The sequence below is a fragment of the Nelumbo nucifera genome, chromosome 5 (genome assembly GCF_055504915.1).
Source record: "Nelumbo nucifera cultivar China Antique chromosome 5, China Antique-T2T, whole genome shotgun sequence".
NCBI classification, from domain to species: domain Eukaryota; kingdom Viridiplantae; phylum Streptophyta; class Magnoliopsida; order Proteales; family Nelumbonaceae; genus Nelumbo; species Nelumbo nucifera.
In genome coordinates this window covers 7,300,717-7,319,393 of record NC_142653.1, presented here as the reverse complement: position 1 = coordinate 7,319,393, position 18,677 = coordinate 7,300,717, and the positions used below count along the sequence as shown (strand labels likewise).

At 34.8% G+C, this 18,677-nt stretch overlaps 3 protein-coding genes across 6 annotated transcripts; 1 reads left to right on the top strand and 2 right to left on the bottom strand.

Annotated features, from left to right (window-relative positions):
* Nucleotides 1–373: 373 nt before the first annotated feature.
* Nucleotides 374–1,612, bottom strand: LOC104608315 (uncharacterized). The gene is made up of 2 exons (XM_010274266.3): nt 887–1,612; nt 374–772 (listed from the first exon to the last, which is right to left on the bottom strand). The coding sequence occupies exons 1-2, from the start codon at nt 1,463–1,465 to the stop codon at nt 602–604; spliced, it is 750 nt and encodes a 249-aa protein (XP_010272568.1). The 5' UTR covers nt 1,466–1,612; the 3' UTR covers nt 374–601.
* A 2,599-nt stretch (nt 1,613–4,211) lies between these two features.
* Nucleotides 4,212–5,768, bottom strand: LOC104608322 (Galactose oxidase/kelch repeat superfamily protein). Its single transcript, XM_010274271.3, has one exon. The coding sequence runs from the start codon at nt 5,608–5,610 to the stop codon at nt 4,480–4,482; it is 1,131 nt and encodes a 376-aa protein (XP_010272573.1). The 5' UTR covers nt 5,611–5,768; the 3' UTR covers nt 4,212–4,479.
* A 7,930-nt stretch (nt 5,769–13,698) lies between these two features.
* Nucleotides 13,699–17,686, top strand: LOC104608329 (adenylyl-sulfate kinase 3-like). 4 transcript variants are annotated; one of them, XM_010274288.2, is made up of 7 exons: nt 13,699–14,380; nt 14,969–15,109; nt 15,851–16,000; nt 16,233–16,351; nt 16,512–16,596; nt 17,043–17,084; nt 17,284–17,686. In XM_010274288.2, exons 1-7 carry the CDS (start codon nt 14,065–14,067, stop codon nt 17,322–17,324), a joined length of 894 nt encoding a protein of 297 aa, XP_010272590.1. In that variant the 5' UTR covers nt 13,699–14,064; the 3' UTR covers nt 17,325–17,686. The 4 variants fall into 4 exon arrangements, with proteins under 4 accessions (XP_010272590.1, XP_010272582.1, XP_088745149.1 ...); XM_010274280.2 differs by having other exon boundaries at nt 17,043–17,089; XM_088889023.1 differs by having other exon boundaries at nt 17,043–17,190; nt 17,284–17,480.
* The last annotated feature ends 991 nt before the right edge of the window (nt 17,687–18,677 follow it).

Genomic DNA, 18,677 nt, shown 5'->3' with positions numbered 1-18,677 from the left:
TCAAAGTTGCCTTACCAATAGACTGGTGGATTATATCTTTCTCAGCAAATAGGACTTGGAATATTTATCTGATTCAAGAATTATTTCCGGTTTAAACACTCGAGTGGAGTCCCAAGCTCAGCTAACCATGAAATGATAGATTTATCCCGATTCATTGTTATCCGGCTTCTTCTCAGTTAAATCAGTTTTGTTCCACATTGTAATATCAATGCAAGGCCTAGAAAAACAGAAAACTAACAAGTACAAATGTTAATGAGTAGGGAAATAAACCAGTTCACGCTAAATGTCCGCTTTTTGTTGAATTATGCTTCATAGCAGAAATGATTCCAGACAATGAAATCAGGAAATAATTATGTTTTTAAAGTGTGGAGTCTGGAGGGAAATAAATCAGTTCATTAACGTTCTTCCGAAGACCAGAAGATTTGATCAGAAGACATGACAAACTGAACCCCAAACCCTTTAGTCTTTACAGTATACAACAAAGAGGAGGGAGAATGAACAACTTGCCTGATCATTGGCAAGAAAGAGAAGGCAGTCACAAGGTTATGAGCTATTCAATAAAGCCGATTAACCTATACGGACACAGGGTGTAGCGGATAACTTAACTGCGAACTTTAAATCTGGTTCCCCATTTTATCAAAAGCTCTTCAATATCTGCGTCCATTCGAGTCCCCTTGCCTCCCCAGACAAGCATGTGGGCGAGGTCTCCCATGGAGGAACCAGTTACTTCGTGTACAGCCTTGAACCCAATTCTTTTGTAGAATTTAACAAGCTGATATTAAGAATAAAACAAATAAATAATCTGAAAAAAAAAAAGAATCCTAATGGCAAAGAGAAGAAGTGAAGATAGAGACAAGGAATAGAGGAGTTATCAGCAACTAAGAACCTTGGAATGGTAGAGATCTGTGTCATTGATGGCAAGAAGTTCTGCTGTTCTGCAACCGCAATCGTAGCCATACCTGACCGCAACGGCTCCAATAAACAAACCAATGCCGAATATTGATCTCTCCATGCTGAGTGTCTCTCTGCGCAGTCTAATGGAGTCCAAGTGAAGAATTTTCCCTCCCAACCAGAGTCTTATGAGTCCTTCTGCCCTGCCAAGCTCTCTCTTGGTTTCCAAGTTGATGGCTGTAATTCTGAATAAGGGTCCCAGTGTTTGGAGCTGTAGGTTAAGGTTCTGGGTCTTTGAGGATTCCATGATCTCAGACATAGTCGGTAATATGGTTTTTCTGTCATCACCATCGTCTTGATTGCTGATTCCTCTGCTGCTGTTAGTGATATAATTGAAATTGGGTTTTGACGAAATAGGGTTGGAAGATGTTGTCACAGGAAGGGAAGAACTTGGGGTGCTGAGAGAAGACGAAGAAGGCGACGAAGAAACTGCAGCAGCGATGTGAGCTTTCACTGGAGTTGCTAAATTAGGAAGAGAGAAACTGGAAATCGGGACCATGAATGGCATGGCCATCTGTGGATTCCCGTCCGATTGGTACTTTGGGTAGGTTTGCGTTTGTGGCACACAATTTAACAGGACTGATTGACCGGGTATAAAATTGTTGAACCAGAAATTTATTAGCGTCGTCAGTCGTGGATCGGAAATGAGTAGGTATTTTTTTCTTTTCTTTTTTTGATAATTACGAAGCACAAACAACAAAGAGGAAGCTCTCCCCCAAAAATCACAAAAGCATTAAGTCGGTCTTCCCTGCCGTACTGTAATTCAACAAATTTTTATAAGCGGTAACTAGGGGGTGTTTTTTTCTGGATTTTGAGAGGGAAAATATGTCAATGGGAATTAAGAATTTTATATTTTTTTTGTAAGGATCGGAAAAAGTTTATTTTGTTAGGTAATTTTTATGTGGATAAATAACTTTTCTAGAGATAAATTGTTTATATGGATAAAATGGTCATTACTTTATTTATATAAGAAATTAAAGAATATGGGTAAATACACTTGCCCATTATTCTTTCCTAAAACACACTTATGTGGATAAATGTATTTACTCAGATTAAGTAATTTACTGAAAAGCGAACAGAACCTAAAAGGCAAGAATTATCTACTTTTGAAAGCATCAGCGTCGGTTGGTTCTACGCATGGTTTTTAATACCGGATTAGACCAAAAATCGAGAACCAGTTAGGTGAACGGTTCCATTTTCCCCCAAAATCGAATTTTCTCCAGAAACGGTTGATTTTGGTCAGTAAACCGCTGACCCAAGCAATTAACCATTCGAAATGTTCAAACGTTTTATATTTTTTATTTTTTTTGTCAAAACGGACTCACCGTTCGACCTGTTAACTGAATCCTGACCGGTTCGGTCTCCAGGTCGGTTTTAAATACGCGAGTAGTTGAGTTGGGTCAAAGGCATTATAACCATCTGATCGCTCTGATTTTTGGTAGAAGTGATATTTCGGATTGCACCAGAAACTTGCCAAAAAGCTCTACCAAGATTAAAAAGTGATCTATAAGGCCATTGATCAAAGGGTGATGTGGAAAGCCTGGCTCCACGTATTCGGTATTCTGGCATCCCAGATTTCCGTGTCGGTACTCAACTCCATAAATTGCTCTCTCTCATTTAATTTTTCTACTTTTTCTGTAAACAAACAGATTTATACAGATTATTCCTATCTCCTTTTTCTTTTTCTACATATAACGAAATGAAGAATGGTCATCAAAGGTTGGGGATTCAGTTGGTCTCGCGTGCTGATGGTTCCATCTACTCTATCAGGTCAATGTAATGTAGACTGTCATCCTTTAGCTAAAAGTAAAACCATTCAGTTGTAGCCTTGTATAAATGGTGCTTGTAATAAACCCTGTAAGGACTGAGGACCAAGGAGCAGCTTAAAGAACTTCCTATTTCTCTCCTTTCTGTTTCCCTCTAAATTTTCTATCAAACCAAACACACATACCTGAATCCATTAATTTTCACTGTTAATCAAATTACAAATTTTCTGGGCAAAATTTTAGAGACGAATCACATCATACATCATAAGAACAATTCAATTCATTTGGCATTACTGTGAATCTATTCTGTGTATTATGATTAAACACCAACTTCACCATCATACTTCCAAACGGATATTCTGTAAATTAAGCAACTTGAATTTTACTAGCCGAATCAAACCTTTCACTATTCGTATTCTCTGCCTCCCTTCTGTAGTAAAAGAATGGAGCTTCTCTGTGATTCCAATCGTGTGGTCTAAGGACACTATTGACTGTTAACATCTACCATACATTGAAGAAGTGTTCTCGATGATTTAATTTCCAACCTTCCACTTGGCTGCTTAGGCAGGTAGTGGCAGAGAGGCTCCATCTATTCCCCTCATTACTCTATTTCTCCTCTGTTCCCAAAAGAAAACCAGAAGAGAAGAGAAAGAAATGATTGATCTGAAGGTCAAAAAATAGGAAATTGAAAAGTATATTGGTGAAGTTTGTCCCAAAAGAAAACCAGAAGAGAAGAGAAAGAAATGATTGATCTGAAGGTCAAAAAATAGGAAATTGAAAAGTATATTGGTGAAGTTTGAACAAGAAGCACAAGTGCTGAACATTGTGATTGGTGTGATCAGCAGCTTACAAGGGTATCTTGGTGAATAAATTATAAAATATAAAGGGTGCTTTAGTCATCATACATCAATAAATTTAGTCTCTGATGTTCATCCTTGCATCGGCGAGTTTTGTTTGATACAGAAAGTCCGAGGAGAACCCCTCCCTTGAACTCTTGCTAGTCATTTAGACTTGGGAAAATGTCAACTTGAATAGATTTTATTGTATGTGAATGTATGATCAGAAAACCCAAATGGACACCGACTTATAACTAATTTACATGGTTTTATCCTATGGAAGACTGGGTTTGTCAAACTCAGATCATGACTGCGTAGGATAACAGGCACCATTGGCATTTAGTAATTAGAAATAGAACTGAATACAGAATCTATTTTTTTAATGGACAATTACAAATTATGAACTTTGAATCGCTACCCAGCTAAAATGCAACAATAACCAAGACCCCAATTCAATTGCCAATACATCAAAATCAAGACAAGTAAGGTGAATTAGCTGGAACCAGTAAATCCTCCTTTCTGCAAATGAATTAGTGTTATGTGTTGGTGATATATATCTCAATTTAGAATATAGGCTCCCATTCAACTTCATTCTTCAAAGAGTAGGACCAGCTTCATTGCCATTTGCCAATTAGGAACTACATAACCCAAACCCATCTCAAGGGAATCGCTCAATCAGATCACATAAGCATAGAATAGCTAGGGAGAACAACTACTGCTACATTACACTCAACTGGAACTATCATGTCCACCACAATATAAGCTCAAAGCAATCTCAGTAACTTTTGTATACAATGATAAATAAAAGGAACTGCAGAAGAAAAGTGAAACCAACAGAAGAAGAAACCTCCCTCCCTCTCTCTCTCTCTCAAACAAACACAGGAACAAGCAGAAATAACAGAGTGGAAACTTGAACTTATAAGAATTCAGACCAAAGTATATATATCGGGAACAAAGGAAAACCACCTGAAGCCACAGCTCCACTTCTCGGGCAGGTAAGGGGATCTAGGCAGCCAATGCCAGGTCCGCCTTGAAACCTTGTAATACAAGATCTCTGGCCACGTGTAGCAGCAAATGCATACCATCCCATCGTGCCAGAAGCAATACACGTGCTCGTAGTTGTGGTAGCATACCGACGTAAACTTCCTGCACATCATCTCCGGCAGCCTCTCCACCTCTACCCAATCCCTCCCTTCTACCAACTCCCATAACTTTACTCTTTTCGATATCCCATAGCTCCCTATCCCACCAATCATATACAGCTTCCCCTCTCCACTCTTCACCAATCGAACGAACGTGAGCTCCTCCGGCAGCTCCGCTTCCGTCGGCCTTGCCCACTTCCCCGTCTCCAATTCAAAACCCACGATGGAGAATGGCTCCGGAGTTGTAAAATACAGGTGTCCATTACAGAATACCCCTTCCTGGTGAGAATTCTCGCTAAGAATCTGGTCGAAGCCCTCGAATCGGCTCCATGAATTGGAGTTCGAGTCGTAAACGAAAGTCGAATTCGAAGATGACCCGGTAGATAGCACAAGTATCTTGTATCCCTTTGACGGCAAAGAGATGAGAGAGACCGAATTGAATGAGAAAGGGTAGGTTGGAAACTCGATGAGTCTGGAGGATCTGGAGAGGAGATTTCGAACAAGGAAGGCAGATGAATTAGGGAGGGAGAAGCAGAGGAGGCCGTTGGAGGTGGAGAGCAGGTGGGATGTTGCGTGGGACGACGGTAGTGTGAGGGAGCGCCAATGGCCCTGAAAAGAATTATAGAGAATGACCTGATGGTAAAACTGAGGGTGAGAAAGTAGAAGAAAAGAAGAGAAGGGTGGATGAGTTTGGGTTCTGTGTCCGACTGCGAGAGAAGAAGAATGAAGGGAGATGAAAGATGGAGAGAAGAGGAGAGAATTGAAGCGCTTACAAGTAGATCGGAGATTCAAGAAGGTTCTGAAAGGGAGGAAAGCCAGTATACGTTCAAGAAGTTCTTCCGGTAACCGGCTCCAGATTGCGGGCTCCATTTCAGGATGAGTCATCGGAGTCCGGGAGCTACAATTGACCATCATGACAGGACTCTGTTTGATCAAAATATTTAATTTGATCGAGAGACTGTAACTGTTGGAAGACTTTTATTAGCTTTCACACAAAAAACAGGACTCTCCTTCCCCAGCCCAATTCCTCCCAGTCTCCTACCATACACTTCCATGTCTAAATATCTAATTACCCTTCAAGTTAAGGAAATCGACTAAATTCTTATTATTTTGATAATCGACTAAATTCTTTTTACGGAAAATTACGGACAGGCCTAATCGACTAAATTCTTATATATATACTATACACCTCCCTCACTTTTTTTGATAATCGACTAAATTCTTATATATAGCGGTCAAGAAGTTTTCTCTTTTTTTTTTTAACTTTTTATTTTTTTATTCTATGTGATGTATTTAAAGAATCAATTATATACTCTCCTTTCCCAACAATCTCTTCTTCTAAACTTCATCTTAAACTACCTCCCCACTTTTTCCTAAATCATCTCCAATTCCTATTTATCTTCTAACTTATCACTAATCTACTAGAGAATTTCTCTCTAAATTATCTCTAATTCCAATTTATCCTCTTTGTCACCTTTTATCTATACCTATCTAAAGGAAGTTTAAATTAAAAATTATTTAAATATTTTAACAATTATATAATAACTTTAAATATTTATTAAAAACACAAAAAATAATTATAATAGATTTAATAATATTCATATTACTAATAATTTTATATTTCTACAAAATTCATCATGAAATTATATACTAACAATATAAATTATGAATTTCAAGGTTATTCAAATTACATTTTATTCAAGTAATAAAAATTTAACAAATATTATTTCAATAACTAAATATCTTAAATTCAAATAATGAATACTTTTAAATATTTTATATATTATTTAAATATTTAAATAACTAAATATTTTAAATAACGAAATATTTAACATAACTATAATTTAAATAGTTAAAATAACAAAATTATGCAATAAAATAAAAAAATCATAATATTCAAATTAATAATAATTTAATATTTTTACAAAATTCATCAGGAAATTATGTACTAACAATATAATTTATGACTTCCAAAGTATTCAAATTAAATGTTATTCAAATAATAGAAATTTAACATTAAAAATATTATTTCAATAATTAAATATATTAAATAATAAAATACTACAAATAGCTAAATAATTACATAGAAAAAATATATATTTAAATTAAAAAAAATCTTAAGATAAAAAAATCATAACATAATATTCAAATTATTATATATATATATATATATATATATATATATATATATATTAAAACAAAGCGGTCAAGAAATTTTCTCCTTTTTTTGAATTTTTTGATTTTTTTCCACGTCATGTTTTTAAAGAACCAATGAGATGCTCTCCTTCCCCAACAATCTCTTCTTCTAAACTTTATTCTAAACTTCCTCCCCCACTTTCTCCTAAATCATCTCCAATTCCTATTTATCACCTAACTTATCATTAATCTATTAGAGAATTTCTCTCCAAATTATCTCTAATTCTTATTTATCCTCTTTTCCACCTTTTATCTATATCTATCTAAAGGAAGTTTAAATTAAAAATTTTAAAATTATTTAAATATTTTAACAAATTATATAATAAGTTTAAAATATTTATTAAAAAAACAAAAAAATAATTATAATAGATTTAATAATATTCATATTATTAATAGTTTTATATTTCTACAAAATTCATCACAAAATTATATACTAGCAATATAAATTATGATTTTCCAGATTATTCAAATTAAATGTAATTCAAGTAATAGAAATTTAACATTAAAAAATAAAATATTGTTTAAATATTTCAATAACTAGATATCTTAAATAATAAAATACTAAAAATAGCTAAATAATTACACGGAAAAATATTTAATTATTTAAATATTTCAATAACTAAATATCCTAAATTCAAATAATGAGTATTTTTAAATATTTTATATATTATTTAAATATTTAAATAACTAAATATTTTAAATAACGAAATATTTAACATAACTATATTTTAAATAGTTAAAATAATGAAATTATGCAATAAAATAAAGAAATCATAACATAATATTCAAATTAATAATAATTTAATATTTTTACAAAAATCATGGTTAGGTAGTTCGATTTTGGTCGGTTTACAAATGGCCAAAGTGAAACTGATCCAACTTGGTCGAATTGGAAAATTTTTGAACCAAAGCCAACCTAAAATACTAGAAAATCGACTAACTCGGGTCGAGTTAATCGGGTTGGTCGGTTTCATCAATTTGATAAATAAACCTAACTGAAATTAATTATTGTTATTTTTGTATTATAAAAATTTTATTAAAAGTAATATATAAAATATGAATAATTATTAATTATTTAAAAAGTTAAAAATATAAAACAATTGTATACTCCTATGTGTTTCTATTAGGGTCATTTATTAGAACACACTTTTAGGGATGACAATTTTCCCCATCCCCAATGGGGACCCGACTTCCCCGACCTGATGGGGCTAGGGATGGGAATTGTTTTGGCGGGGCGGGGGCGGGGACAAGGATTAATAGGAATCTTAGTCGTGGTCGTGGTCGGGGATGGGGATTGAGGTCCCTGCCCTGCCCTGGTTCCGATATATATATATATATATATAAAAAATGCTATTTATATTAAATATACTATTATATTATTTATATTATATATATCAAAATATATTTAAAACTATTTATAATTTAAAATTTTATTTATTTTAAATAAATTTATTTAAAAATCCTATTATCTAAAAACATTTTGGGGATTCGGGTCTCCATGGGAATCCATCCTCGTCGGGGATCGGGGATGGGGTTAATTTCAGAATCGGGGTCGGGGACATGGAATATGATCCCCGCCCCGTTGCCATTCTTACACACCTTATAGTTTTACATATTTACTTAAACTTACCTTATAGTTTTCATTTTACTAAAACATCCCATATATTTTACAACTTATTTACTTAATCAACCTTTCATTAAGGAGTGTTTGTTTTGCCATTAGGCCCATGATTTTTTATTCCAAAAATACTCTTAACACTTTTTTGTATAAAAAAATGACCAAATATAGCCAATAGAGTGGTTGCCCGTGTCTTATTAAGGGTAAAAATGGTACTTTTATTTTTTTTATTAAATTTATTTAAATAAACATTAGGATCAACATTATCATTTCCCACTGTCATCTAATAGAAGATTGATTAAATCCATTGCAAATTATAAGTGGTGTTTTAGTAAAATGCTAACTATAGGGTAGATATTAGTAAATCCATGAAAATGTAAGGGGTATTTTATTATACGACCCTTTCTATTATTTAGCTTTCTCTTAATAAATCCCGTGCATCGCACAGGTCCTCGCTAGTTTAAGGAAAAGAGTATTTTACCCATCATTTTTATTGTTAATGTCCGTTAGTGTCCGTTAACATTAAACTTAGGGGGTGTTCTCTAGTGTGGATGAGAAATTGATGGGTGTAGATTGATCCACACCACACCCTGTGGCAGGGACCAATCCACACCACACCACAGTCCGCAACTATTTTGAATTATGGACAAATTGTGTGGACTGGACCAGTCCACACGGACTACACCCACAGTGGCGTGGTGTAGACTAGACCAAACCGATTTCTAAGTTGACGGTCCAATTTTATTGGGTAAACTCAACCCATTAACATCCCTATCTATTAAACAATATTATTTTGAAATGCACGGGTTTTGATATATTGCTAGAAACATCGAGAAAATGCATATGTACCGAGTCTACTGACAATGTGGGTTATGCATAATCCATTTTACCACTAGAGCAAAGAGGGCAACTAAAATTGGGTCAATATTGGCCCATTTCAACCTACCCACATTGAACACGACCACTGTACTATTCACGGTTGCGAATAACTTAATCCCAGTATATATGATCCGTCTCTGGGATGATTTGTGCCTTACATGTCCATTAAATAATACCAATATACCATGTTCGATATGACATGGCTAGATCAATTCGTTCATAGTTAAACGACCAGCTCAAATGGCCAACAATGTTATAACTTAGAACCAATAATGAACCTGGTTTAGCTTGGTTTTGACAAGTTAATTTTATTAATATTCCACTATATTATTATTTATCATAGTGAACTATAAATTAATAAAAATATTAACACAAAAAATATATTATTTTAAATATCATTTGTGATTAATTAGTAATAATACGAAAATCAATACAAATATCATTAAAAAGATGAACATAGATTTAGTTACGTTTTCAAATAAACAATTAATAAAATAAATTGGAACTTAAAAAATTACAATCCATTTCAATCCATTTAAATAATTACATTAATACCCTATAAAGTTAATCGAGAAATTTTAAAGATAGTTAATTATTAAATGATATTAATTTTAAAGTTAATTAATTGGACTGGAGTCAGATTGCTTTAGCCTAATTGGGAATGTTATAGGGATCCTTTTGCTTCAACTTTTCTTTACAATGTTTGTGCATTGCATTGGTCCCAATTAATGCAAAATTAGACCCCAACTCCATATCAAAGCAAAATTCAAAAGAAAAGCCCACCTTCTTCTATATACCACGGAAATTATAATATTATTATAAAAAGTCAAAGAAAATGCACAAGTGTAATGTAAGACAAATTACGACAAAGGAAAATTTTAACAAAATGAATTACATAATTAAGTCATTAATTACATAAATTCAAAAATAAATAAGTTTTAACTTAATTGATTTCATTGACTTACTGAAGGTCATTCCCTCAACTAGTATCTTAACAAATCAGTTACTTTTATTTAGTTAACTTACTTTTATTAATTAATTAGCTTAAGAAATTTATTTAAATTAGAAAATGATTATATAATTAAAAATATTAATTAAACAAAAGGATAATGACATAATTAGTTAACTAATTATAAATTAATTATAAAACTTATTTTATTAGCTAACTAATTAATTAATAGCACAATAAATTTGTTAATTAATTAAGTTAATAATGTAATAAAAGTTATAGATAAAAATAAAATATGAATTAATAAAAATATTTTAATATTTTTTATTAATACAAGCTTTATTTAAAAATAAAGTTAATACAAATTGGTACATGTTTATTAATAAAACAACCAAAAAGTAAGAAAATTTTAGTTTCAAAAATAAATCTTATATTTTGATATTCATTTTAAAATAAAATTATACTACAAATTTGTTGATAAAATTAAAAATAACAAAATTATTAGTTTTAAAGTTAATTATTATAAATTTAAAACCCCATAATCCATTTAAAATTAACAAAAATTAATAGTAAATAAAAATTTAATAAAGATTCAAACAACTTAATAAAAATAAAAACTAATACAATTTGGAATGTCATAATGCTCCTTCTACTAGGGGTGCAACATGGGTAGGTTGAGTCGGGTTGAGAGTCAACCCCTCAACCCAAGCCCAACCCTAAGTCTAAAACTTCGAGCTCAAACTTGGCCCAACTCGAAGTTAAGCCTTATTTTACTAACCAAGGTCCAACTTGAGCTTAACCCAACTTCTTAAGCTAAGCGTGCACTTGGGTGTGTTTAGCTTTTTATCACAATTTTTAAGTAGAAAAGATTGATAATATATAGATGTGCATATCATAAAATGTTGAGCAGGCTCAAATGAAAAGCATATCAGGTTCAAGCTACTTGACGCCTCAATTCAAGTCCAACCTGAGTTTAAGTTGGGCTTGAGCTTTTTTACCCAAACCCAACTTAAAGCTCAAAAACTCAAAACCAACTTATACAAAAACATTGGTTGGACCAAGATAGACTCGGGTTAAACTCACCCAAATTGCATCCTAACACTTCTTGCACTTTTTTTAAAATTGGACTAGACCAGACGACCAGAAAAACCGGGAATCGGTCACCTGACCGGTTCCATTTTCCTCCAAAACCGTTTTTTCCCCTAAAACTGTTGATTTTGGTCAACAAATCGCTGAATCGGCTGGTTAACTGTTTGAATCGTTTGAACCGTTGGAACGGTTTTGACTGTTTTCCAATTTTTTAATTTTTTTATCTTTTTTGTTAAAATGGGCTGACCATTCGACTCAAATGGTCGGACTGTTCGAACTAGTAACCAGACCCCTGACCGGTTCGTTTTTTAAAACTATCACTTCCTGCCTTATCGCAGGGGTCGACACTAGTAATATATAAATGAATATAAATGCAAAACAAAAAGGAATAAGGTCAAGACACTTTTTATCTTGAATATCAATAAAAGATAAAATTTTTATAAAATAACAAAAATAAAGTAACTTTTTCTGAAAAATATCAAGAAAGGGCAAGACACTGTTTATCGTCTTCCTCTTCTTCTCCTTCGTCCTCTCCTTCTCTCTCTTCTCTCTCTTGCTCTTCTTAATGAAACTGAAGCTCTGGTGTAACTGTGGCATCTGTCGTAGTTATCTCACTGCGAGCTGGTCGATTGAATTCGACAATCTCTACGACTGGTATACCCATCTCCTCAAGAAGTCTCTCAGTAAGACCATCCATGTCCATTTGCTCGGAAACACGATTACAGTCAATCCGGATAACGTCGAATATATGCTGAAGACGAGGTTTGAAAATTACCCAAAAGGGAAGCCTTTCTCCGTGATCCTGGGTGACCTCTTGGGTCGTGGCATCTTCAACAATTTTATTATATACTCTTTCTCCTTACTCCTTCCGGTAACATTGGATGCAGGTACGTAGGAGTGAGTGTCCTCTCTTCTTCTCCTGTTATTATTAAAATTCTGCTGGAAATTAGAGAAACTGAAATTTCTTTAGTTGTTTGCAATCTCAGCAAAACTCTTTTCAATTTTCTTGATCCTATGAACCATCTTAATGTTATATGGAATTAAACGTGAAACTGAGTCCCACACCTTTATTTTGAATATGGGGAAGAGTCTGCGTACCTTTATTCTCGCGAGATTATTGCGTACCTTTGTTCTGATGCTCACTTGACGCTTCAATTGTTGTTGCAATGCTTATCTAGCGAAATCATCCACCACGTCCTCAGCATCATATACTGCATCTTTAAGCTTGGCCAGTCAATCTATGACCTCATGGTCTATTGGACTTATTGCTTCTGCATTCAGAATTGCAGCTTTGATGGTAGATAGTAGATTCTCGAGCCTCCAACGCATTTCTTCCAAGTTCCAGGCCGATGACCTCTTCAAATACCCAACCACCGACTTCCTTGAAAATCATTCCTGCAATGCTATAAAGATCCGTCAATTCCATTTTTCTTGGTCTTCTTCCTTAATAATTACAGATGTTACATTTACATCAGAGCTTCAATCTCAGTAAGAAAAGCAAGAAAGAGAAAGAGAGGAAGAGGAAGATGATGAACAGTGTCATATTTAAAAAAAAATTTACTTTATTTTAATTATTTTATAAAAACATTATCTTTTATTGATATTCAGGACAAAAAGTTGCCCTTTTCTGCAATAAACCCTTCTCGTTAACATATAGGATAAACATGATGCTTTGAATGCTTTCCGACTCCGTTGGGATACGCCTAATCTCTTTTAAAAGCATTATTATAGCAAGTGCCACCTTTTTCTTTTTTGGACGTGAGATCTGACTCATATCACACCTGTGGTGAATCCGAATTTTGTCCTACAATTCAGAATTTTGTATTGGAAATATCTTCCCATGATACAAGGAGATGTTCCAAATGCACGCCTGAAAACGGTGTGACGACCATTTTTTATGAGGACGAAATCCCCATGTCACCTGTAGTTGCAGATTAACGTGCATCTAGATTCTAGAATGTGCCAAACAGAATATTTCTCGTCCAGTCGTCCCATACGGTACATCGTATCCGTGTTTGGTTCACTCTCAGCTTTTTAGCCTTTGCCCCTTATTATCAACAAAATTGAAAAGCCACGTATCCGCAACCACAAGGCACGTACGGCCCAGCCCAATCCCCAATCGGTCACTCAGCACTCATCCTTTTAAGCCACTCAGCCTCAACAAAATTGAAAAGCCACGTGTTGTACAATGGTTGGAACTCAAACGGAAAATCCCTCCGAGTCCGAAACCCGGATTATCTCTATAAAGTATTCACTATCAAAGATATATTACATTTTGGAGTTTGGACTGGCCTTCTCCAATCTCCATCTCCCCCGTCTGCTCTTCCTGAATCCCGTCGAGTCCACTCCAATCCAAACGCACAAAGACCCGTCGTCGCCCAAGGCCCAACTGTTTTTCTTACTAGATCTTCCATTCTTCCCTCGCTTTCCAGACGCGAACAATTGGAAAATATATCTAATTATCCTTTGAACTGAGTCGTGTCCGCTACGTTACTGATTCCGACTCCTGAGTGATGGCTACTGTACTGATGAGCTTTGATTTCATTTCCTGATAATTCTTCACTATCCTGCTTCTTCCAAATATTGAATTTCCACCTTCTTCTTCTTCTTCTTATTCGGGTGGCTGCTCCCTATAAATATGGCACCGACTGGAGGTAGAACATTGCGAGGTTGTCTTACTCCGGAGCGTGAACGTTTCGTTTTCTTGGCGCCATCCAAGTTAAATTTAGGGCTTCTGAATTTGTCTCACACTGATGTGATTGGATTTCATCGGAGGATTAAAACCACGGGGCTCTCCCTTGCCAATCTTAGATCGACATTCTTTCCGCCAATTAAGGCGATTGAAGAGCGGAAAACGGCCTATGTAAATGGAGACGCCAGTAATGCTGCAGGCTGGAATGGATCTGGATTGGATTCCCCAGCGGACTTCACTGACGACTGTGCTGGAGCTTCTGGTATTCTTTGTTGTTCTGCACACTACATTATTTGATCCTTGCTAGTGATTTGCGCTGAGTTTTTGTAATTTGATTACACAACACTATTTCATTGAGTCTCTCTTTGTTCTTCCCTTTCCCTTCAAATGGGATATGAAGTGTGTTTCGTTGTGCAAAAGGCAAGAGAAGCCACTTCCAGTATGTTGACTATTTTTGGTTGCTTAGACAGCAGCTATCATGTAGTATGTTTTGGACAGTTGTTGGAAGCTTCTTTTCTTTTTCTGAGCTTGAGCTTGTTGTTATTAACCTCTGTTATCCCTTGTCTTCTGTTGGCATTGTTTGTTAATTTTCTTGCCGGGTAGTACTTTGGCACTTGTTTCATAGGACTTCATACTTTTAATTTCTCTAAAATTTTCTTTCTTTCTTTTTTTTTTTTTTTTTTTTTTGAATTCTACGTTGTTGGTGATGGAAGAGATCCCAATTACTTGAAAATATTAATTACTGATAAAAAAAATTACTTGAAAATATTAGTGAAATCTATATGTTTCAAGCTCATAGGTTCTCTTTTCGTTCTGGGTCTGACAAGGTGTTGATATTCTATTTGGCTAGGGGAAAGTCATGAAACAATATATAATGTTGGAAGTTCTACAAATATTGTGTGGTATGAATGCTCCATTGGGAGGCTTGAAAGGCAAAAATTACTTCAGCAAAAAGGATGTGTCATATGGATTACAGGTCTCAGCGGTTCAGGTTTGTTGATGTAATTTTAGTAATCACCATTCACCCCTAAGAATTTTTCTACTCGCACAAAGCTCAAATTAAAGTTAAACCTTGGATTTTCCTAACGATGTGAAAAGAAGCTTGTACAGTTACTCATACGCAGGACCAGTTATTAATACAATCATACTTTACCTTCTTTCAAAAAAAAAAAAAAAAAAAGAAAGAAAGAAAGAAAGAAAAATGGGCAAATAAAGCCTTCAATGGGATGCATCAAGGCTACAGTCGTGTTGAGTAAGGAATTTTGACTGGGTGTGAAAATATATAAAACTCCCACTTGCAGTTTTAAAATATGTGGCCCATACTCGAACATGTGAGATTCCTTAGGTGAATACTCGATCAAATTAAACTTAATCCTCCCCTTAAGGCCCTACATCCACTATGGAACAGGACTGGTAGAAGATCATGCCATTACTTTTTCTATCATACAAAATTTAGTTAACTCAAAGGTCAAGGAGGGAATCTGAGATGAGAACCTGATGTGAGGTCATTACATTTATAAACTACCTGAGAACAAAAGCAAAACAGAAATGCCAAAGACTAATTAGAGAAAACAAGCATCTAAACATTTTAATCACTGCTAAAAAGAATGGTTTAGACAAGTTGCTACAACTTTCTTTTACAAAGGGAATTTCCTCTTTTTTCTTTTGAAGTTTGTGGTTTATGTTTCTGTTTGTAAAGATTGCTAGTATCAACATTATATTCAAAATTCAGGAAAAAGCAGTGTAGCATGTGCCTTGAGCCGTGGCTTGCACAATAGGGGAAAGCTCTCTTATGTGCTTGATGGTGACAATGTTAGGCATGGCCTAAACAGTGATCTGAGTTTCACAGCAGAAGACCGTGCGGAAAACATTCGAAGGATTGGTGAGTATTTCCAGAGTCTTGATTTCTTCTTTCCCCCATCTCATTATGAATTTTATTGTATAAAAGGTATTCATGTTGTGGCAATTTTGCATTTAGACTGTCAATGAAACTAGAATTCTGGATTTTCTTCTTGAGAAAGTATATGGAACTACCACAGATGTCAAGATTTTGAATATGGATTCAAGTAAACTTTTGTTCTAATGAATTTTAATTTCATATTATTTGATTTCAGGGGAAGTAGCAAAACTGTTTGCGGATGCTGGGGTGATTTGCATTACTAGCTTGATATCTCCCTATAGAAGGGAACGAGATGCCTGCCGTGCAATGATGACAGAGGGAAATTTTATTGAGGTCTGAACTTTATGGTGTGGTGATTTTTGAACCATAATGCCTTATTCCAATATTAGTCACTGGAAAAGAGAAGGAAATTAAAGAGACTTTTATCTTATCTCTAGGCTTAAAATTATCTAAATGTTGATGATACTGGCCTAACAAAACATACACTGCATAGGTTTTCTTGGATGTGCCACTGCATGTATGTGAGGCAAGGGACCCTAAGGGATTGTACAAGCTTGCACGTTCTGGAAAGATCAGAGGTATTGTTTTGGGAATCTGTACCATACCAGGACTGGATGTGATTTTTAGTTGTTTCAAAGTTATTCCCAGATTGTTTGAGTATTTTATCCTTTATGATTCGGTTTTTAAAATTTAATGTTGATTAACCATGCTTGAAATTAAAGAGTCATCTAGAGGTTTCAATCTGTTCATCTATTTGACCTCATCTTGCTCCAACATATTATTGCCATCATCCCATTGATTTCATGAAAACTTCAAAGAATATCTTTTTGTTCTGTTATCCATTATCATTCCAAATGTGCATTGAAGTTTTGAGCACGACTAGTTGGCCAATCATTTGTTTTTGAGGCACTGAGTGTTTTGGTTACCTAATTTCCACTTTGATTGGATATATGATTGCTCAAATAAGCTGTTTTCAAATATTAATCTAATTTTTCCTTACTGGTGCTCAACTATTATGCCACAGGTTTTACTGGTGTTGATGACCCATATGAGCCGCCTTTGGATTGTGAGGTCTCTACTACTACTACTACTACTACTACTACTACTACTACTACTACTACTACTACTACTACTACTACTAAAAGGATGTTGCAATGTATTTTTAGAAATTTGTATGCTCTATCTATTTCCTCTTCAAAAATTATGGCCTTTTTACCAGCAAGTATTTCACAAGAAATTTGACAGTGAATTGTCATCTCTTTCAGATAATACTGAAGCAAAAGAGAGGCTGTTCGTCAGCATGTGACATGGCCAAAGAAGTGATAATGTACTTAGAGGAAAAGAGATTCCTGCATGCCTAAATACACATTTACTACTGAATTACTTATTTCTTGTTCATTGAGGCAGCTATTCAACTTTGTGAAATGCAATAAATTAGGGAACTTCTGGTTCCTTCTCTCCATGCTTAGATTGCTTCCTGATTCTACATTAATTAATCGATCGATTAATTAATATCATTGTTTATGCTGTGGTTTGGCTGTTGCTCTGTGCCCTACAGATCTGTTCTCTGTGATTGTAATAATGTGGAACTGGTTTTGTAGAATATAGCATCTGATCAACAGTTGTGTTTGTAAGATTATTGGTCTAAATTATCATTTCTGTAAGAAACTTTCTTTCCTTTATTCAGGTAGTCATGCTACCATTTGATCTATATATTCATCTATTGAATAGGACTGCACATTCGGAAGGCACAAGATTTACTTGGTTTGAACAAATAATCAAGAGCTTCTGCACTATGGAGGTACAAATTTAGTACACAAGTAGTCCTAAGATGAGCTTATGATTGTATGGATCATAGGATTGACCAAATTTTTAGGTTTAAAAACCAAGTTCCATCTCATGATGGGAAGGAAACCTGAAATGCAAACATTCACCTAGATGAGCAATGAAAAGTTGTATCATCATACAATGAAAGAAGCTCTATAATGAAATTGGATTTTCTCCCCATACAGTGTGCCTCACACCAACCTCACAGCGCATTGCAGCTCCGCATTGAGAATACCTTCTCATGAATGACATTCAAGTACTGGATGTGTTCTCAATGCACGGCAGAAAACACTGTGAGGTTGGTGGGGGCACGCTCTGTGAGGAGCAATTCTGGGTTCCTCTGTAACATATATGGGTGTGAAATAGGATAGCTGGGCAGGCAGTCAAGGTAGTTAGAGGCATACTCCAAAGTCCAAACCAGTGTTCAAAGTCTCAATACTCTCTGGATAAGCAAATTTTGCCTATCAAAGAGTTTACTTGATCAATTTTTTTTTTGGTATTTTGACAGGAAACCTATTCAGTGACCCTGAAAATCCATAGTATCAGTCAATATTTTGAACCTTGAACTGCAATATGAGTGAAAATAGAGACAAGGGAGGCACAAAACTTGGACAAGAAGTTGAGAGGAGACAATAGGCTGGACAATTATGAGACTGAGCCAAAACTTCCTTTTCTAAGTATAAAGGCCCGTTTGGGAGGGCTTGGCTGAAGATTTAGCCTAGCTGGTTCAGCTGCTTTGAAACCCTCTGGTTATGTTATTTAAAGAGGATGATGCGGACAGCCCTTCAAATGAAACGGAATTTGCTCTTCATTGAGTGCTCCTCACACTGAC